Raw genomic sequence first — 22,307 nt, 5'->3', positions numbered from 1 at the left:
CTTTGCTGTCAAGTAGTTATCAATCTCAGATTTTTTTTTATTATTTACATATATGTATTTTTTGTAGAGACAGAGTCTCACTTTATGGCCCTCGGTAGAGGGCCGTGGCATCACACAGCTCACAGCAACCTCCAACTCCTGGGCTTAAGTGATTCTCTTGCCTCAGCCTCCCAAGTAGCTGAGACTACAGGCGCCCGCCACAACGCCCGGCTATTTTTTGGTTGCAGTTCAGCCGGAGCCGGGTTTGAACCCGCCACCCTCGGTCTATGGGGCAGGTGCCTTACCGACTGAGCCACAGGCGCCGCCCTCAATCTCAGATATTTATAACAGGGTCTAAGACAACCACCTTTACTAGGGTTTACAGATTTTCCCTCACTTCCACCTCAACAGCACCAAGTTAGGCTCTCTCCGCCTGTCATCCCCAAGGCTCCTCCCACTTCCTCCAGGTGCACCCCCTCGCCCGCTGCGGGAGGGGGAAGTGACGCACCGGAAGTGTCCCTGTTCCCCTTGCAGTGGGGGGAAGGAATCAAACCCCCAAGATGGCGGCAGCGGCGGAGGAGCGGATGGTAGAGGAAGGAGGCGGCGGCCACAGCGACGGCGGCTCCTCTTTGGCCGCCGGCTCTGCCCAACGACAGCTCCCACAGCCCCCACCCCAGACCCCGCAGCCGGGGTCCCTGGCATCCCCAGCACCGGCGCTGTCTCCGGACCAGCTGCCTCAAAACAACACGCTGGTGGCGCTGCCCATCGTAGCCATCGAGAACATCCTCAGCTTTATGTCCTACGACGAAATTAGCCAGCTCCGCCTGGTGAGGCCCCCGCGGGACCCCCGCCTCCCTCTCTTCTGGACCGAAGTCTGGGGAGGGGAGGGAACCCCCTATTGAGCCCCAGCCGGCTCCACATCCCGGAGCGCGCCCCTCCCGCCCCGAAGTCTTCCCTCGGGGTCCATCAGCAGAAGTGGGCTAGTTCCCTATTGCGCCCTTGTTGCGGACCTGGGGGCAACTTCCTGAGGGAACTTCACCGTGAGGGCTCCTTGCACCCTGCCTGAGAACTGGCCCACGGCGGAAGAGTAGCTGAGTTGGCCTCTCCACCTTCCACGCCGCGGTGCGGGGACCCCCTCACCCCCAGAGGTCTTTTCCTCTGCCTTTTGTATACAGCCTGCTTTTCTCCAGCCCGGGTAGGGGGAGAAAACTCGTAAGTAGGCAAATGGTCCCAGTCAGGCTTGGTTTGTTTTGCAAGAATAACGTTATTGTTCCCCTAGCCACCCCAAGTTTCCTTGTTCGAGAAGATAAACTAGGGTTGCTCAGTTCCGCCAAATTCCGGGTAGAGGTTCTGAAGAATTCGTACGTGTTTCCGTGGCTTTAAACCCCAATGTCCTAGTTGACCACTAAAGTAGAGGCCTGCAAATTGACCGTTTCAAGGCTTTGCCTCAGCTTGAGGCTTCCTATTCTTACTAAAGGAATTTACCCCTGAGCTGTGGCTTTTTCTTTTGCAATTCATTCTAATTAACCTGCAGCTTTAGGACAAGTTTGTTTGTACCTTAAAATCACAGTGGGTCGGCCCATGACTTTTAAAAATGATTAATTTGGCATTGAGGTTTTATTTCACGCCAGAGGTTTGATAAATGCCTTATGCTGATCACATATTTTGCTTCCTTTCACTGAATTTATCGGTAAGTGGTAAAATTGAAGGAAGTGGGCATTTTGAAGTGATTACAGACTGATTCTGTATAGAAGCTAAATCTGTGCTGGGGATTGTTTTTAGGAGGACAAAGACATATTTCTGAATGTGCTGTGTATAGCATTTTCTTGTTAATCAGTATGCCATATAGTAAGTCAGCTTACACTACAGTTTAAAACTGATTATAATTGCATTTTTGAAGAAAATAGTACTTATTTATAAAAGAAAGTTTATAAATATTATTTCAAACTGGATGGGCAATATTTTTCTAGTCAACATAGCAGTTCATGTCAGTCTGCAGGATGGAAAATTTCTGCAGTTGAAAATAGATACATCAAAATTAATTGTTCCTGAATTTCCAAAACATTTCTTCTTAAAATTTCATGCAGAATCCTAAATATACCTTCATATTTTTATCAGGATTGGTGTTTGATCAAAATTCACACTGTACATTCATGGGGTTTGGAAATAAAGCATAAAATTTGATTGAATTGAGCCATTCAAATAGACAATGGTTTCTAAAAGCTTGGAGTGTTCCCACTTCTGTTTCATAAGTGTTGAGGAAAATGTGGGTTTTTGTTAGTCATTTGCTTTTTAAAAAATCAAAACATTTTTAAAGAGGGGGGTACCATCCTGTCTTAACCAGAGTTAAAACTCGTCCCACTGTTTAGTAATGACATCTCTGTCAAATAAGTTATTCAGCTTATTTTTTCATTCCTAATTTTTAAGCAGTTATACTTTTAATATTATAAATTTATTATTTCAAGTGTTGATTTTTCATAAAGAGTCCCTTTTATACCACTGCCCCACCCCCAGGAAAAGGTTTTGCTCCCAATTTTACATTTGCAAATGTGTTTTTTTAGTAATGGGGAACTGTTAGTGTTTTCTTTACTTACTGCCAATTGATAATTCTTAGCTAGATTAACTGGATAATCTTTTGGGGAGATTTGGAAGTGTCTGGTTTGGAAGGTACAATTCAGGTAACATGAAAGATGCTCTTTCTTGCCACTAGGTGTCAGCATTAATTTAATTATTGCTGAAATTTTCTGAAATTGTATGTGCCTTTTCAAGTGGCCATTTATACCTAAAGAATCGTTTGCCAAAAAATCAAAGGACTGTAGAATATTTACTGCCATCTGACAAAAAATTACATAGTCCCTTTCATTGTAAGTATTTTTTTGAGTGATATTAAGTCTGGATATGCTTGAAAGGGAGTAATATTAACCAGAATTTGTTTTCATAAAGCTGGTGGCTGATGAGATAGTTTATGTATTGTTCGGGTGTTTAGCTTTTTTCTTCCTTACCAGTTTGCTGTTTTTGGCCGGGGCTGGGTATGAACCTATCACCTCTGGCATATGGGGCCAGCGCCCTGCTCCTTTGAGCCACAGGCACCGCCCTACTTCCTTACTAGTTTGCTTAGTAGAACCTCAGTTGTAACTATTGTTAGCACCTAACTTAGAATGACAGGCACACAATCCATGCACTTAAACTGCTCTGTATTTATTTACATTTTTTTTGAGAAGGTCTCACTATGGCACCCTCAGTAGAGTGCTGTGGCGTCACAGCTCACAGCAACCTCAAACTCTTGGGCTTAAGCAATTCTCTTACCTCAGGTTCCCATATAGCTGGGACTACAGGCACCCGCCATAACGCCTGGCTATTTTTTTTTGTTGTTGCAGTTGTCGTTATTTTGACTGGCCCAAGGCAGGTTCGAACCCACCAGCTCTGGTATATGTGGCCAGCACCCTAACCACTGAGCTATGGGCGCCGAGCCTTGCTCTGTATTTTCTTTAAAGATATGCTCTACATCAAAATTGCTACAATAATATTTTTCAATTATTTGTGCAAATTAGTTGATAATAGTCTTTGCTTCCTGTTAAGGTGAATAATTGAAATTTTACTCCCATCCAGTGTTTTCCAAAGGGCTATCTGAATGCCTTATTAAAATGGATTTTTTTTCCCCCAGACCATTGACTGGTATTCCAAAAAATGTTTCCAGAGCACACAGCAACCTCAAACTCTCGGGTTTAATCGATTCTCTTGCCTTAACCTCCCAAGTAGCTAGGTCTATAAGCTCCCGCCACAATGCCGGGCTATTTTTAGAGACTGGGTGTCGCTCTTACTCAGGCTGGTCTCAAACCTGTGAGCTCAGGCAATCCACCCACCTCCACCTTCCAGAGTGCTAGGATTACAGGTGTGAGCCACCACGCCTAGCCTTAGAAATTGTTTCTTAACTCCTCCAATATAAAATTATTTGGCTTGGACACAACCTTCAAAATGACAAAACCTATACTTTGATAAATAGATAAATTTGTGCTGATGCAGCATTAGTATGTCACCCAGACTCCCTTGACGGGTTCTGTGAGAGACTTTGAAACAAGTAAGAAAGGTTATGAAGTGATGGCCTACTTTTAGGGAGCAGCAGGTCAAAGCTAACTTTGGCTCATAAGCACAAAATTCTTACTCATTGAAAAATAAGTACAGGAACTTTTTTTTTTTTTTTTTTTTTTTTTTGGCCAGGGCAGGGTATGAACCTGCCACCTCTGGCATATGGGACCGGCGCCCTACTGCTTGAGCCACAGGCGCCGCCCTAAGTACAGGAACTTTAAAAAGATATTTTAGAGAGATACTGTCAAAATTGTCCTCTTTGTTTCAAGCAAAGTGCCTATAAATTTAAAAGAGTCCCATTAGTGGGATATGAATTTGACTAAAAAATTAAGAGTTCTTACTATCTGGAATGAAATTTTCTACCCAACAACAAAATACATAAATCTCTGTTATGCTTTTGTCCCAAGCTATTTCTCCAAAGCACTGTAGATAGTTAAATTTAGCTATTTAGTTCCTTTCATATCTTTGCTTTAAATATGTTAGAAAATTTCAGTTGTCTGGGCAGCTCCTGTGGCTCAAAGGAGTAGGTGCCGGCCCCATATGCCGGAGGTGGTGGGTTCAAACCCAGCCCCGGCCAAAAAAAGAAAATTTCAGTTGTCAAGTGGGTTGATTGGTAGGAAATGTGAAGGAAAATGAGGAACCATTACTTTTGTTTTTAAGTAGGCAAGCTGTCTTCCTCATATATCTCTATGACAAGAGCTCTCAAAATTTTTGATTCAGGACACCTTTAAATTCTTAAAAGTTATTGAAGATTCTAAATGCTTGCCTGAGAAAATTTTAGAAAACACAATACACAGAAATATTCCATTAGCTATAAGAACAATAATGTCATCACATGTCATATTGCTTCTGGAAAATTCCACTGGATACTTGTAAGAGAATGAGTAGAAAAAGCAAATAATTTTTCATTATTTTATTTATTTATTTAATTTTTTTGCTTTAGAGACAGTCTCACTTTGTCGCCCTCAGTAGAGTTCTGTGGCATCACAACTCACAGCAACCACCAATTCCTGGGCTTAGGCGAATCTCTTGCCCCAGCCTCCCAAGTAGCTGGGACTACAGGCGCCCGCCACACCACCCGGCTATTTTTTGGTTGCAGTTGTCATTGTTGTTTAGCAGGCCCGGGCCAGGCTCAAACCCGCCAGCCTCGGTGTATGTGGCTGGCATCAGAACCACTGAGGTTGCTGTGAACTGTGACACTCTATTGAGTGCCACAGCACTCTACCACGGGTGCACTCTACCAGGGGTGACATAGTGAGACACTGTCTCAGAAAAAAAAAAAGATTGATTGAAACAAACATCAAATTCTTTAGTTTCCAAATGTCTCCAGCCTTTCTGGTACATGCTTTTTCCTGTTTTCCTTCTAGAAAATATCTGTGCCTTCAATATATATCTCAAGTGTTAGTACCTAATGCCTTCTATGATTCTTCTCTGAAACTTAATCAGGTAGTATTTCTAAGTTTCTATTACATCATTACTGCACACTGGAATTATCTTTAGAAGAGCCGGCTTTCCAACTAAATTGAAGCTTCACAAGGTTGAGGACATATTCTTTCATCATGAATCCTTTTTAATAACAAATCCATCACTATTTGCTAAATAAATGAAGCTGGTCTTAAGAGTAAACAATAGAGGGGCCTGCGTGGAGGCTTGGGCCTCACCTGTAATCCCAACACTTGGGAAGCCGAGACAGGCAGATTGCCTGAGCTCTACAGTTGGAGACCAGCCTGAGCCAGAGTAAGACCTCATCTCTAAAAAAAGTAGCTGGGCGTTGTATTGGGCACCTGTAGTCCCAGCTACTCGGGAGGCTGAGGTAAGAGAATTGCTTGAGCCAAGAGTTTGAGGTTGCTGTGAGCTATAAGACCATAGCACTCTACCAAAGACAACAAAGTGAGACAACAAAGTCTGTCTCAAAAAAAAGTAGGCTCAGCGCCTTTGGCTCAAGTGGCTAAGGCGCCAGCCGCATATACCGGAGCTGGCAGCAGGTTCGAATCCAGCCCACGCCCGCCATACAATGATGGCTGCAACCAAAAAATAGCTGGGTGTTGTGGTGGGCGCCTATAGTCACAGCTACTTGGGAGGTGGAGGCAGGAGGATCGCTTGAGCCCAGGAGTTGGAGGTTGCTATGAGCTGTGATGCCACGGCACTCTACCCAGGGCGACAGCTTGAGGCTCTATCTCAAAAAAAAAAAAAAAAAGTAAGCAATAGAAAATATGTCATTGTGAAATAAATGTTTTCTATGTTATAATAGTGCTGAAATTTAGTTGTTTAATATTTACCTCCAACAGATTAGAATTTGATTTTAATTTTTAAGCTTTTAGCTTAACTCAGAATGTCTTTAACATTTTATAAGACTGTTTTACAAAATGAATAAAGAAAATTTTTATGAGAATAAAGATTGATAAGGTGGTCTGTATATTGTATAAAGGCCCCTTTTGTTTCAATCAACACTCAGTTTGTTTCTTTTTTTTTCTTTCTTTTTTTTTTTTTTTTTAAAGCCATAGGATTTTACTCTGTTGCCCAGTGTGATTGTAACTCACGATATAACCTCAAACTCCTGGGCTCAAACCATCTTCCTGCTTCAACCTCCCATGTAACTAAAATTATAGGCATGTGCCACCAGACCTAATTTTTCTTATTTTTTTGGAAATGGAATTCTCACTGTGTTGTGGCTGGTATCAAACTGGCCTCAAACAGTACTCCTGCCACAGCCACACATGAGCCACTGTGCCTGGCCCTCAGTTCCTATATTAATGAGGAGAATAATGGTAGAGATAATCAAAAGTTAACAAGACACTCTGGGAGGCCAAAGTGGGTGGATTGCTTCGGCTCACGAGTTTGAGACCAACCTGAGCAAGAGCGAGACCTTATCTCTAAAAGAATAGCCGGGCATTGTGGTAGGCGCCTGTAGTCCCAGCTACTGGGAAGACTAAGGTGGGAGGATTGCTTGAACCCAAGAGTTTGAGGTTGCTGTGAGCTATGACACTACTTCACTCTATGCAGAGCAAAAAAGTGAGACTGTGTCTTCAAAAAAAAAGTTAACAAGAATCAGAAAATATTTCTATTTGACTTTTAGGATACATTATAGGAATCCTGGGAACAGACTTTTCCTAATTATTTTGCTCAGGCTAATATTTAAATAAATGTATGTTTTCTTTTCTTTTTTTTTGAGACAGAGTCTCAAGCTGTCGCCCTGGGTAGTGTGCCGTGGCATCACAGTTCACAGCAATCTCAGACTCTTGGGCTTAAGCAATCCTCTTGCCTAAGCCTCCCAAGTAGCTGGGATTATAAGCGCCTCTCACAATGCCTGGCTATTTTTTGGTTGTAGTTGTCATTGTTGTTTGGCAGGCCCGGGCTGAATTTGAACCCTCCAGTTCCGGTGTATGTGGCTGGCACCCTAGCTGCTTGAGCTACAGGCGTCGAGCCTGAAATAAATGTATATTTTCTTTCCAAATGAATATTTAGGAGAGATGTTCATAAGATAATGTTAATGACCTTAGGCAATCCATACAAGGTAATAAAATTTTTTATGGAGGATTAAATATTCTTATGGGAGAAGTGGTAAGTTGTACCCATATGTAGGCAAGAGAGATTAAGGTGAGTTCCCCTGAAAAAGCAAATAGGACAAGAGAAGATCCAAATGGTTTGGCTCATTCGTTGTTTATTTTTTAAAGGATTTGTTCATCCATTATTAACTTTTTGCCACATCGCTTTATCTCTTTCACTTGTGTGCTCCTTCTTTCTCTCAAAATGTGTTTGTGCCTGTGTCCTACACACGTATTATTTTACTAAACCATTTGAAAGATATAAATAGAGGGATATTTTCCCCAAAATACTACTTTAATATATAATTAGTGTGATCACTTCCAAAGGATTTAAAGTTAACAGTTTATATTTTCATTTCTCTATTACCCTCAAAACATCCTTTATAGCTCTTGGGAGGGAAAATACCTCAAATCTAATAAAAAAATAGTTTTTTTCTTTTCTTTTCTTTTTTTTTTTTTGAGACAGAGTCTCAAGCTGCCACCCTGGGTAGGGTGCTGTGGCATCACAGCTCACAGCAACCTCAAACTCGGCCTTACACAATTCTCTTGCTTCAGCATCCCAAGTAGCTGGCACTACACAGGTACCCACCACAACACCTGGCTATTTTTTGTTGCAGTTGTTGTTTAGCTGGCCCTGGCCGGGCTCGAACCCACCAGCTTCAAGTGTATGTGGCTAGCACTGTAACCACTATGCTACAGGTGCCAAGCCAAAATAGGTGGTTTGGGTTTTTTTCTTTTTTTTTTTTTAATTAATTTTTTTTTTTTTTTTGAGACAGAGTCTCACCCTGTCACCCTCAGTAGAGTGAAGTGGTGTCACAGCTCACAGCAACCTCCAACTCTTGGGCTTAGGTGATTCTCTTGCCTAAGCCTCCCGAGTAGTTAGGACTACAGGCGCCCACCGTAACGCCCAGCTTTTTTTGTTGTTTGCAGTTTGGCCGGGGCTGGGTTCAAACCCGCCACCCTCAGTGTATGAGGCCAGTGCCCTACCCATTGAGCCATAGGCACCACCCTAAAATTGGTGTTTTTAAGCAGGAACATTGCCCTCATTTTCATTCTTTCATACCATTGAGTAAAAATCCAGGCTAGATGGCTTGTAAAATGTCCTATTATTCAGATTTGTCTGGTTTAATTTTTTCCTCATGATTTGCTTTAGGATGTTGAACTTTGAAAGAATTAGAGGAAGATCTTGGTCTAGCTCCTGCCTAAACTAGCATTGTGGGGAGAATGCCTATTAATGTCCTTAGAGTCCCTTATTACCTCAAGAAGTCCTACTTTTCAGGCTGGGTCGGTGGTTTCTTTAACAGAGTATTAGTTGAGTTTCTAATCAGTTAAAAGTAATTAGGATAATTATTGGATTATTCTATGGATCGCTAAGGACACAAATTAGATGATCTGGAGTTGCCATTTCACCCTTGCCACTGAATAGCTGAATAACTTTGGACAAATCACATAATTTCTTAAGGCCTTACTGTTCTTCCTTTAAAAAGAAAGGAAAGGTCCTGGCCTTAGTGTGGTGGCTCAGGCCTGTAATCCTAGAACTTTGGCTGTCCCAGTCAGGAAGACCACTTGAGCTCAGGAGTTGGAGATCAGGCTGAGCAAGAACAAGACACCATCTCTACTAAAAATAGAAAAATTAGGGCGGCGCCTGTGGCTCAGTCGGTAAGGCGCCGGCCCCATATACCGAGGGTGGCGGGTTCAAACCCAGCCCCAGCCAAACTACAACCAAAAAATAGCCAGGTGTTGTGGCGGGCGCCTGTAGTCCCAGCTGCTCGGGAGGCTGAGGCAAGAGAATCGCTTAAGCCCAGGATTTGGAGGTTGCTGTGAGCTGTGTGAGGCCATGGCACTCTACCGAGGGCCATAAAGTGAGACTCCGTCTCTACAAAAAAAAAATAGAAAAATTAGCTGGACATTGTGGTGGGCACCTGTAGTTCCATCTAGTCAGGAGGCTGAGTCAGGAGGATTGTTGGAACTCTGGAGTTTGAGCTATGACACCTGGGCACTCTTGCCTGTGGCAACAGAGTGAGACTCTTTGTCTCAAAAAAAAAAAGCAAAGAAAAAGAAAGATTCTCTGATCTTTAAGCTTCTTTTAGTTCAGAAGTATAATAACCAGCCTAATTTTTAGTTTTAGCTTCTGAATTATTTGGAGAAAAACACCAAGTTCTGAATTTAAATGAATACAAATAGTTTTATATTTATATATTTGTTTATTTTAGAGTCTCATTTTATAGCCCTTGGTAGAGTGCCTTGACATCATAAGCTCACAGCAACGTCAAACTCTTGGGCTCCATAGATCCTCTTGCTTAGGTTGCTCTTGAACTCTTTTTTTTTTTTTTTTTTTGGTAGAGACAGAGTCTCACTTTATGGCCCTCACTACAGTGCTGTGGCCTCACACAGCTCACAGCAACCTCCAACCCCTGGGCTTAAGTGATTCTCTTGCCTCAGCCTCCTGAGTAGCTGGGACTACAGGCGCCCGCCACAACGCCCGGCTATTTTTTGGTTGCAGTTTGGCCGGGGCCGGGTTTGAACCCACCACCCTCGGTATATGGGGCGGGCGCCTTACCGACTGAGCCACAGGCGCCGCCCTGCTCTTGAACTCTTGAGCTCAAGCAGTCCCTCTGCCTCAGCCTCCCAGAGTTCTGGGATTACAAGTGAGCCACTGCCCCTGTTTTGACCTTTTTTTTTTTTTTTTTTTTTTTTTTTTTTGCAGTTTTGCCCAGGGCTGGGTTTGCCTGTTTTAACCTTTTTGAAATCAGAATGCATCTTGATCGATTTGTATATGTGATATATGTACAGTTTGTTTGTTTGTTTTTTGGTGTTTTTTGAGACAGAGTCAATTTTTCTTTTTCTTTTTTTTCTTTTTCCAGTTTTTGGCCGAGGCTGGGTTTGAACCTGCCACCTCTGGCATATGGGGCCGGCACCCCACTACTTTGAGCCACAGGTGCCGCCCGAGACAGAGTCTCTTGCTCTGACTGGTCTCCCAACTCTCGACCTTGAGCAATCCACCCACCTTGGCCTCCCAGAGTGCTAGGATTATAGACGTGAGCCACCAAGCCTGGTCTATGTCTTATATTGTTAAGAAGGGCCTTGTGGCACAACAAGTCAAAGATTTCTAAAGAAATAGAAGAAACATTTTTTTACTGACCACTTCAGTTAGAAAATATTAAAAAGGATAAACATGGTATTTTAAATCCTGAGGTAATTAGTAAACAAACTGAGAAAAACCACACATTTTCTTTTCTTCCCTGTTTTTTTTTTTTTTTATAGAGACAGAGTCTCACTTTATGGCCCTCGGTAGAGTGCCGTGGCCTCACACAGCTCACAGCAACCTCCAACTCCTGGGCTTAAGCGATTCTCTTGCCTCAGCCTCCCGAGTAGCTGGGACTATAGGCGCCCACCACAACGCCCGGCTATTTTTTGATTGCAATTTGGCCAGGGCCGGGTTTGAACCCGCCACCCTCGGTATATGGGGCCGCCGCCCTTCTTTTTTTTTTGAGAAGAGAGTCTCACTATATCGTCTTCAGTAGAGTGCTGTGATGTCACAGCTCACCGGAACCTCCAACTCTTGGGCTTAAGTGATTCTCTTGCCTCAGCCTCCCAAGTCGCTGGGACTATAGCACATGCCACAATACCCGGCTTTTTTTTCTGTTGTAGTTGTTTAGCAGGCCCAGGCTGGGCTCGAACTCACCAGATCTGGTGTGTGTGGCTGGCGCCTTAGCTGCTTAAGCTACAAGTGCCGAGCCTACAGCTATACTTTAAATAAGATAATTTAGAATTGCAAGCTAGCAGACCTCCTCAGTGGTTATCAGCTCGCCTTGGGGAAATTTGTAATACTATATTTCTTTTTTTCAGAAGTCACTTTGCTTTTTTCTGAATCCTACACAAAAGATCGGTGATCTTGTGTGTTTTTTGCAATTGGTCAATCCATTTGAACTTTGATGAAGGAAGAGAACCGAATTAAATGCTGCTGTTTTCTTACAATATTGATAATGCTAAGATCTATGCTCTCACTATGATGCCCAGGCTGGAGTACAGTGACTAGTCACAGGTGCAGTTATGGCGTACTACAGTCTTAAAGTCCTGGCCTGGAGCCACTCTCCCCTCTCAGCCTCCAGCATAGTGGGAACTGCAAAACATGCCCCCACTCCCAGCTGTGCTTAAAACAGTGGTTACAGCACCAGCCACATACTCCAAGAGTGGCAGGTTCAAACCTGGCCCAGGCCAGCTAAACAACAATGACAACTGCAACAAAAAGTAGCCAGGCGTTGTGGCAGGCGCCTGTAGTCCCAGGTACTTGGGAGGCTGAGGCAAGAGAATTGCTTAAGCCCAAGAGTTTGAGATTGCTGTGAGCTGTGATGCCATAGCACTCTACGGAGGGCAACATAGTGAGACTCTGTGTCAAAAAAAAAAAAAAAAAAAGCATGTTTTATAGAGGTAAGATTCTCACTGTGTCACCCAGGCTAGAGTACAATGGTGCAATCTTAGGTCTCCAGCTCGATTGAACTTCTGGGTTCAATGGACTATAGGCATGTGCCACCACACCCCGGCTTATACTTAAAATCTTTTTTGTTGTTGGCTTTTGTGGTACATTCTAATTTATCTGTTCTGTTTTCTTGTCTTTTACCAGCTTTCAACCATAAGCGTTAGTTAAGGATTCATTTCTAAGCCTTTGTTTATTTTTCACTTCATGTAGGATTCACCTATATTTATTTCACCTATCTCCTGTGAAATTTCCAGAACCATATCTCTAGTCCTAGTAGTACAATGCAAACAGAAAATGACCAACTAACTTCCCTAATATCAGGTCTTAAGTTATTTATCTTCAGGGCGGCGCCTGTGGCTCAAGGAGTAGAGTGCTGGTCCCATATGCTGGAGGTGGCGGGTTCAAACCTAGCCCCGGCCAAAAACCAAAAAAAAAAAAAAAAAAGTTATTTATCTTCACCCAATTTCCTTGCTCAAAACTTGGAAGGTTTTATACCACTCAGCTTTGCCTGCGTATTTGATCTATCTACAGAAGTAGTTTGCTTGCTAAAGGTTTATTCATTCCAGACTTTGTGCCTTTGACATCATCTCTAACTCAGCAATCTTGTCCTCTCTTCCTTCAAAACCTAGTTGAAATCTTTTGTCATTAACTGATCATATCCATTTATTTATTCTTATTCTCATCACCTAGTCAATACTTACATATTCATACTAGTCAGTGCTCATTAAATTGAATTTCTAGATTATTAAAAGGTATCCAAACTGTGGTTAGCTTGACTCAGTGTAGCAAAATTCTAGTGAAATAAAATAGACTATGCCTTGAAATTGTAGCAGTAATTGGCCTTAATTTTCTAATTTCCTCTTCGTGAAGACATGGCTACAAAAGAAAAAAAAAGCAGCAGCTCAGGCTCAGCATCCATAGCACAGTGGTTACAGTGGCAGGTTTGAACCCAGCCCAGGCCAGCTAAAAAGAACTTCAGTAAAAAAAAAAAGCTAGGTGTTGTGGTGGGCACCTGTAGTCCCAGCTAGTTGGGAGGCTGAGTCAAGAGAATCACTTAAGCACAAGAGTTGGAGGTTGCTGTGAGCTGTGATGTCACGGCACTCTACCGAGGGCAACATAGTGAGACTTTGTCTCAAACAAACAAACCAAAAAAAAGCTCAATGGTTAGGACGGCAGTTACATACACCGAGGCTGGTGAGTCCAAATCCAGCCCGGGCCTGCTAAACAACAATGACAACTGCAACAACAACAACAAAAATTCGAGCATTGTGGCAGGCACATATAGTCCCAGCTGCTCAGGAGGCTGAGGCAAGAGAATTGCTTAAGCCCACAACTTTGAGGTTACTGTGAGCGTTGATGCTATGGCACTCCACTGGAGGCTGAGGCAAGAGAATTGCTTAAGCCCACAACTTGGAGGTTACTGTGAGCATTGATGCTATGGCACTCTACTGCGGATAACATAGTGAGACTCTTGTCTCCAAAAGAACAAAAAAATTCCTCTCAAATTATCCACTAGGTTGTAGAGTGTACAGAGGTAACAAGTGTTTTCTACAAGGCTGAGATAAAGAGTGCCTTGGGTTTTTAAAAAAAAAAATCTGTCCATCCACGATTTAAATCAAATAGTTTTTGGTTTTATTGTTTTTTGGTTTTTTTGAGACAGAGTCTCATTAGGTTGCCCTCAGTAGAGTGCTGTGATGTCACAGCTCACAGCAACCTCAAACTCTTGGGGCTTAAGTGATTCTCTTGCCTCAGCCTCTCAAGTAGCTGGGACTACAGGTGCCCGCCACTAGGCCTGGCTATTTTTTTGTTGTAATTGTCATTGTTGTTTGGCAGGCCTGGGCTGGGTTCGAATCCGCCAACTCTGGTGTATGTAGCTGGCGCCCTAGCTGCTGAACCTAAATCAAATAGTTTTAACAATAACCAAAAAATAGGTTATATAATCCCCAGATTTTATTCCCCAGAGGCACCACTTTCAACTCTTTGGGGCGATTGTCTTTTATTAGGTATATGTTCACTTTAAACTATCAAAATTGAGAATTTAGCCCTTTTTATTCCTCTCATTTCACATACACAGACACTTTCTTTTCCTTCTTTCAATAACACCAGCAAAAGCTTATTTTTCCCTCAAATAAAGTTCATTACTAATGTTTGTGGCTGTGTTGTTTTTCAGGATCAGAGCATTGGTTCTCAAAATGTGGTCCAGGGACCCCAGGGGAGTTTGCACAGTGTTTCAGAGGATCTAAAATATTTTTGTTACAGTACTAAGGTCTTATTTGTGTTTTTCACTCTTTCACAAGTACATGAGGGTTTTTCCAGGAGCTCTGTGGCATGTAATGATGTCATCACACTTGATAACTCATTATATGCTTATGTGTCTTTATATTTTCTGAGACTGAATACAGAAGCAGATTAGAAAATTCACCTGTGTTATATTAAACTACATCATCAAAGAGCTTTGCCGCAATGTAAAATGACTAAGTATTTTGTTAAGGGAAAGTTATTTCATCTAAAAATAGTGGCCAGACAACTTGGTGCCTGTAGCACAGTGGTTACGGTGCCAGCCACATACATGGAAGTTGGCAAGTTCGAACTCGGTCCCGAACCTACCCTGTTTCCCCGAAAATAAGACAGTAAGGTGTGCTCCCAAAGATGCGCTAGGTCTTATTTTCAGGGGACATCTTATCTTTCCTGTAAGTAGTTCTTATTTTCAGAGGATGTCTTATTTTCGGGAAAACAGGGTACCAGCTAACCAACAATGACAGCTGTAATAAAAAATAGCCAGGTGTTGTGGCAGGCGCCTGTAGTCCCAGCTACTTCGGAGGCTGAGGCAAGAGAATCGCTTGAGCCCAAGAATTTGAGGTCACTGAGCTGTGACACGATGGCACTCTAACGAGGATGACATAGTGAGGCTCTGTCTTAAAAAAATAGTGGCCAGGTGAGGTAGTTCATGCCTATAATTCTAGCACTCTGGGAAGTCAAGGCGGGTAGATTGCTTGAGCTCACGTTTCAAGACCAGCCTGAGCAAGAGTGAGACCCTGTCTTATTAAAAAAAACTAGCTGGGCACTGTGTGAGAGGCACCTGTAGTCCTGGCTTCTTGGGAGGCTGAGGCAAGAGGATTGCTTGGACCCAGGAATTTCAGATTGCTGTAAGGTATGACACCATGGAACTCTACTAAGGGTAACAAAGTGAGACGGTCTCAAAAAGAAAAAATAGTATGTTAATATGTATTGATTGAGTTTATTACCTTTTTTCTTCAGCAAACTGAACAAATTATGGTAACTCATTTAGTTAGAAATAGATTCTAGCATATTTTAGAATATCATTTATTTAGAAATTAAAAAGAACTGTTTTCTTTAGTACCTTTTATTTTGGCATACTGTGATTTAGGAAGTGTCTGGTATGTAATAGTAGAATATTAAAGTCTTCACGAGATTCATCTCAGTTTGCCAGAATTTTTGTCAGCCCTGTGTTCTCAGGAGAAAAAGAAAAACTTACATTAAGAGTTTCAGGCCAGGCACAGTAGCTTATGCCTATAATCATACCTCCTTGGGAGGCTGCAGTAGGAGGATTTCTTGAGGCTGGGAGTTCAGGATCAGGACTAGCTTGGATAACAGCAAAACCCCATCTCTAAAAAAAAAAAATAGAAAAATTAGCCAGGCATGATGGCGAGTGACTAGTTTTAGTGACTTGTAAGGCTTAGAAGGCTGAGGCAGGAGGATTGCTGGAGCCTGGGAATTTGAGGTTGCTGTGAGCTAGGTTGACACCACAGCATTCTAGCTAACCAAGTGAGGGGAAAAAAAAAACACACAAAAAAGCCCACACCATATTCTTCAAGGATTCAAAGTAGTTGACATTCTGCCAATGTGTTAAGGTATTTTGGAGGGTATAACATTATCTAGTATAAAGGCCAGGTCATTATAAATCTGTGTAATTAACCAAAATGAGTAGGAGTCATAAATTAGAATTAGTGACAGGTTAAACTCAAATTTGGATATATACTTTTAGCTAAAAGGGAATATTTCATGTTTCAAACTATTAAAAACCTTTAAATATATTTTGCACTGATCTTCATGATTATGCTGACCATAAGAAAATTCAACAAACACGTAAAGTAATTGATATTTTTTTCCCTACACATTATATTAATTTCGTTGTTTTTTTTTTTTTTTTTTTTTTTTCCTGTAGAGACAGAGTCTTAGTTTATCGCCCACGGTAGAGTGCTGTGGCGTCACACAGCTCACAGCAACCTCCCAACTCCTGGGCTTAGGTGAATCTCTTGCCTCAGCCTCCTGAATAGCTGGGACTACAGGCACCCACCACAACACCCAGCTATTTTTTTGTTGCAGTTTGGCCAGGGTTAGGTTTGAACCCGCCACCCTTGATATATGGGGCTGGCACACTACTCACTGAGCCACAGGCGCTGCCCCCTATATTAATTTCTTAATGAGATATCACAGGAGTCACAACATTACAATATAAAGAATTCACCCACAGATACTGATTCAAAGATTCAGACAGCACGGGGGAACAACACAGACAATTTCAGTCCTCAATTATGGGTGTCTGTTAATTCATTAATTTTCTTGTTGATTTTTTTTTTATTCTTCTTTTCTTTTCATAGGTTTGTAAAAGAATGGACTTGGTGTGCCAGAGAATGTTGAATCAGGGATTTCTGAAAGTGGAGAGGTACCACAATCTATGTCAGAAACAAGTTAAAGCACAACTCCCACGGTATGTTGTAACTAGCAATAACAATAATTTAGAGTTGAGGATTTTGTTTGTTTCTTGATTTTATTTTTTTAATCTTAGGGCTTACGTGGTCATTGGTTTTAAAGTTTTTGTAGCAAAGGGCACACAAATCACATTGTGATTTCTACTGTGATTTGTCTGTTCTCACCATTTTGTTGAATATTTTACTGGAGGTTCTAGCCAAGGAAATGAGGCAAGAAAATGAAATAGATGGCATCCAAATGAGGAAAAAAAGAAGAAAAATCTCTCTTTTCACAGATAAGTTCTCATATATAAGGAACACACTAATTGATTATTAAAGCTAATGAAACAAGTTCTGCAAAGATAGAGAAGATGAATATACAGAAATCAATTGTATTTCTTTGTCACCCTGGTAGAGCGCGTGGCATCATAGCTCACAGCAACCTCAAACTCTTGGGCTCAGGTGATTCTCCTGCCTCAGCTTCCCAAGTAGCTGGGACTACAGACAGGCGCCCACCACAACACCTGGCTATTTTTTTTTTTTTAGAGACAGAGTCTCACTTTTTTGCCCTTGGTAGAATGTCATGGTGTCACAGCTCACAGCAACCTCTAGCTCTTAGGCTTAGGCGATTCTCTTGCCTCAGCCTCTCAAGTAGCTGGGACTACAGGCACCCATCACAATGCTCAGCTATTTTTTGGTTGCAGTTTGGCTGGGGCCAGGTTCGAACCGACCACCCTTGGTATATGGGGCTGGTACCCTACTCACTGAGCCACAGGCGCCGCCCACACCTGGCTTTGTTTTAGAGACGGGAATCTTGGTCTTGTTCAGTCTGGTCTCAAACCCGTGAGCTCAGGCAATCCACCTGCCTCAGCCTCCCAGAGTGCTAGGATTATAGGCATGAGCCACTGTGCCTGGCCTCAATTGTACTTTTTTGTTTTTTTTGTTTTTTGGCTGGGGCTGGGTTTGAACCCGCCACCTCTGGCATATGGGACCAGCGCCCTACTCCTTGAGCCACAGGTGCTGCCCCATAGAGGATGTTTTGTTTTGTTTTGTTTTGTTTTCTCAACTGTATTTTTATACACTAGCAGTGAACAATTTGAAAATGGAGATTAGGGGCGGTGTCTGTGGCTCAACGGAGTAGGGTGCCAGCACCATATGCCGCAGGTGGCGGGTTCAAACCCAGCCCCGGCCAAAAACTGCGCAAAAAAAAAAAAAATGTTGGCTTGGTGCCTGTGGCTCAAGCGACTAAGGCGCCAGCCACAGACACCCGAGCTAGTGGTTTCGAATCCAGCCTGGGCCTGCCAAACAACAGTGACGGCTGCAACCAAAAAAGTAGCCGGGCGTTGTGGCAGACACCTGTAGTCCCAGCTACTTGGGAGGCAGAGGCAGGAGAATCGCTTGAGCTGTGATGCCATGGGGCACTCTACCCAAGACGACAGCTTGAGGCTCTGTCTCAAAAAAAAAAATAGAAAGAAAGAAAATGGAATTTAGAAGGCAGCACCTGTGGTTCAGTGGGTAGGGTGCCAGCCCCATATACCAAGGGTGGTGGGTTCAAACCCAGCCCCAGCCAAACTGCAACAAAAAACTAACTGGGCATTGCAATAGGCACCTGCAGTCCCAGCTACTCGGGAGGCTGAAGCAAGAGAATTGCCTAAGCCCCAGAGTTGGAGGTTGCTGTGAGCTGTGATGCCACGGTACTCTACCAGGGGTGACAGGATAAGACTCTGTCTCTAAAAAACAATAAATAAATAATTAAAAAAATAAATAAGTGAACTGGAATTTAGAAGTCTTATTTATAGTAGCACTAGAAATAATAAAATAGTAATAGAACAAAATAAGACTGAAAACTTATATACCAAACTATAAAGCATGGAAAGAAATTAAGGAAGATGTAAATAAATGGAAAAATATTCTATATTCATAGACTGGAAGACTTCATATTGTTAAGATGCAATACTCTTGAGTTGATCTACACATTTAGGGCAATCCCTGCCAAAAATCCCAGCTGTTTTTTTTTTTTTTTTTTTTGAGACCAAGTCTCAGGCTGTTACCTGGGTAGAGTGCCATGGTGTTATAGCTCGCAGCAACCTCCAACTCTCAGGCTTAAGCGATCCTCTTGTCTCAGTTTTTCTTTTTGCCTCAGTTTTGTATTTTTTTTTTATCACTTGGGATTCATTGAAGGTACAAAGAATTAGGTTACACTGATTGCATCTGTTGGATAAAGTCCCTCTTAGAATTGTGTTCTGCCCTCGAGAGGTGTGCCATACACTGTGACCCCTCCCCATCTCCGTCCCTCCTCCCCTCTTCCCACTTGCTCATTCCCCTATGTGCCTCCCCCCTACCCCCAGTTTTTCTATATTTTTTTAGTAGAGACGAGATCTGTCTTTTGCCTAGACTGGTCTCGAACTCGTGAGCTCAAGCAATCTACCTGCCTCGGCCTCCCAGAGTGCTAGGATTACAGACAGACATGAGCCACCTTGCCCAGCCTATCTTTTCTTTTCTTTCTTTTTTTTTTTTTTTTTTTTTGCAGAGCCTAACATACTGATCCAAAATTCCTATGGAAATACAAGAAACTAAGAATAACCAAAGCAATCTTGAAAAAGGAGAACAGTATTAGAGGTCTAATACTTCACATTTTCAAAACTTACTACAAACCTACAGTAATCAAGACAGTATGATACTGGCAAAAAAAATAGACATATAGACTCTGCACCTGTAGCTCAAGCAGCTAAGGCGCCAGCCACATACACCAGAGCTAGCGGGTTCGAATCCGGCCCAGGCCTACCAAACAATGACAACTACAACCAAAAAATAGCCGGGCATTGTGGCAGGCACCTATAGTCCAAGCTACTTGGGAGGCTGAGGCAAAAAAATAACTTAAGCCCAAGAGTTGGAGATTGCTGTGAGCTGTGATGCCACGACACTACCCAGGGCAATAGCTTGAGGCTCTGTCTCAAAAAAAAAAAAGAATAGACATATAGAGCAGTTAAATAGAACTGAGAGTCTAAATAATACACCCTTATGTTTTTTGTTGATTTTTCTCAATGCCAAGACAATTTAATAGAGCAAAGAATAGTGTTTTCAACAAATAATACTGGGACAACTGGGTTTCTACATATAAAAGAATGGATTTGGACCCCTTCCTCACGTCATGTACGGAATTACTTCAAAAGGGATCAAAGACCTAAGTGTAAATGTTAACCCTATACTATAAAACTCTTAGAAGAAAGGATAGTAGTAAATCTTCATGAACTCACATTAGGCAGTGTTCTTATGTATGACACCAAAACCACAAGTAGCCAAAGAAAAAGTAGGCAAATTGGACTTCATCAAAACATTAAGCTGAGTACATTGGCTTATACCTGTAATCTCAGCTTTTTGGAAGGCTAACGCAAGAGGATCTTTGAGACCAGGAATTTAAATCCAGCCTGGGGCAACATAGTGAGACCATATCTCTACTACAAAAATAATTTTTAATTTTATGGCTAAAAGACACCATTAAGAAAGGGAACAGACAACTCACAAAATGGGAGAAAATATGTACAAATCATATGTCTAGTAAGGGACTTGTATATGGATTATATCTTACACCTCAACAATAAAAAAACAACCCATTTTAAAAGTGGTCAAAGGATTTGAGCAGACATTTCTCCAAAGAAGATAGGCTAGTGGCCAATAAGCACATGAAAGGCTCAGTACCCGTAGCACAGTGGTTATCATGCCAGCCACATGCACAGAGGGTGGTGGGTTTGAACCCGGCCTGGGCCAGCTAAACAATAATGTCAACTCCAACCAAAAAGTAGCTGGGCGTTGTGGTGGGCACCTGTAGTCCCAGCTAGTTGGGAGGCTGAGGCAAGAGAATTGCTTAAGCCCAAGAGTCTCAGGTTGCTATGACCTGTGACACCACGGCAGTCTACCGAGGGTAACAACTTAAAACTCTGTCTCAAAAAAGAAAAAGAAGGACAGCACTTGTGGCTCAGTGAGTAGGGCGCCGGCCCCATATATCAGAGGATGGTGGGTTTGAACCAGAAACTGCAACACAAAATAACCGGTTGTTGTGGCGGGCGCCTGTAGTCCCAGCTGCTAGGGAGGCTGAGGCAAGAGGATGCAACAGCACTCTACCAAGGGTGACAAAGTGAGACTCTGTGTCAAAAAAAAAGAAAGGCTTGGCACCTGTGGCTCAAGCAGCTAAGGCACCAGCCACATACACCTGAGCTGGTGGGTTCAAATCCTGCCCGGACCTGCCAAACAACGATGGCTGCAACAAAAAGACTATTTTGACTGGGCACAGTTGCTCATACCTGTAACCCAGCGCTCTGGGAGGCCAAGGTGGGAGGATCCCTTGAGGCCATGAGGTCAAAATCAGCTTGAGCAAGAGCAAAAAAAAGAAAAATTAGCCAGCCATTGTGGCAGTGTCTGTAGTCTCAGCTACTTAAGAGGCTGAGGCAGGAAGGTCACTTGAACCTTCCTGAGTTGCTGTGAGTTAGGCTGAAGCCATGCTTTACCCAAGACAATGGAATAAGACACTGTCTTTAAAAAAAGTTACACTGGGCAGCGCCTGTGGCTCAGTGGGTAGGGTGCTGGCCCCATGTACCAAGGGTGGCCTGTTTAAACCCGGCCCTGGCCAAATTGAAACAAACAAAAAAATAGCCTGGGCCATTGTGGCGGCTAAAAAAAAAAAAAAAAAAGTTACACTGTTTCCTCAAGGCGTTTTTATTGCTTAACATTTAGTGCACAGTATTGCTTTAATGGTTGCCTTTTAAAATTATTGTTACAGGAGAGAGTCAGAAAGGAGAAACCACTCATTAGCTCGTCATGCAGACATTCTTGCTGCTGTTGAAACAAGGCTGTCACTATTAAATATGACTTTCATGAAGTATGTGGATTCCAATCTTTGTTGCTTCATCCCAGGAAAGGTAAAATAGAATTGTTTACCTAGAACAGCTGGATTGCCCTTATGAATATATTATGAAGTTATAAAGTGATTTTTGAAATAGTAGAATTGTTCTTTTCTGAATGAGTTTTTATGAATGGGTTTGTTTAGCTTCTATACAGTTATCAATATAGGTATATATCATATATGTGATTTTTTTTTTTGTTACTGCAATCAACTTTTTATTTATTTATTTGCAGCCGTACTGGCGAGTTAAATAGTTTTTTGGGTTTTTGTTTTTTTTTTTTGAGACAGAGTCTCACTTTACCACCCTCAATAGAATGCTGTAGTATCACAGCTCACAACAACTTCAAACTGTTGGGCTTAAGTGATTCTCTTGCCTCAGCCTAAACCAAGTAGCTACACTACAATCGTCCACCACAACGCTTGGCTATTTTTTTAGAGACGAGGTCTGCTCTGGCTCAGGCTGGTCTCGAACTCCTGAGCTTAGGTAGTCCACCCGCCTTGGCTGCCCAGAGTGCTGGGATTACAGGCATGAGCCACCTGCCCTGCCAACAATCAACTTTTTAAGGGTTAACAAATGAGTTCAATGTGACTGTCATGTTAAAAAC

The 22,307-nt window shown here is 42.4% G+C and overlaps 1 protein-coding gene across 2 annotated transcripts in view; it reads left to right on the top strand.

Moving 5' to 3' along the window:
* The first annotated feature begins 502 nt into the window (after positions 1 to 502).
* The window catches only part of FBXO28 (F-box protein 28), a 47,611-nt gene continuing 25,806 nt past the window's right edge, over positions 503 to 22,307 (top strand). For both annotated transcript variants that reach the window (XM_053605358.1, XM_053605357.1), the window contains exons 1-3: positions 503 to 806; positions 16,713 to 16,822; positions 21,580 to 21,718. In XM_053605358.1, the coding sequence (XP_053461333.1) occupies positions 540 to 806; positions 16,713 to 16,822; positions 21,580 to 21,718 (516 nt within the window). In that variant the 5' untranslated portion in view covers positions 503 to 539. The remainder of the gene's footprint in view (positions 807 to 16,712; positions 16,823 to 21,579; positions 21,719 to 22,307) is intronic.

This window comes from Nycticebus coucang, chromosome 10 (assembly GCF_027406575.1).
Source record: "Nycticebus coucang isolate mNycCou1 chromosome 10, mNycCou1.pri, whole genome shotgun sequence".
In the NCBI taxonomy this organism is placed as follows: domain Eukaryota; kingdom Metazoa; phylum Chordata; class Mammalia; order Primates; family Lorisidae; genus Nycticebus; species Nycticebus coucang.
Note: the sequence above shows the minus strand (reverse complement) of the source record. Positions and strands in the feature narration are given on the sequence as shown.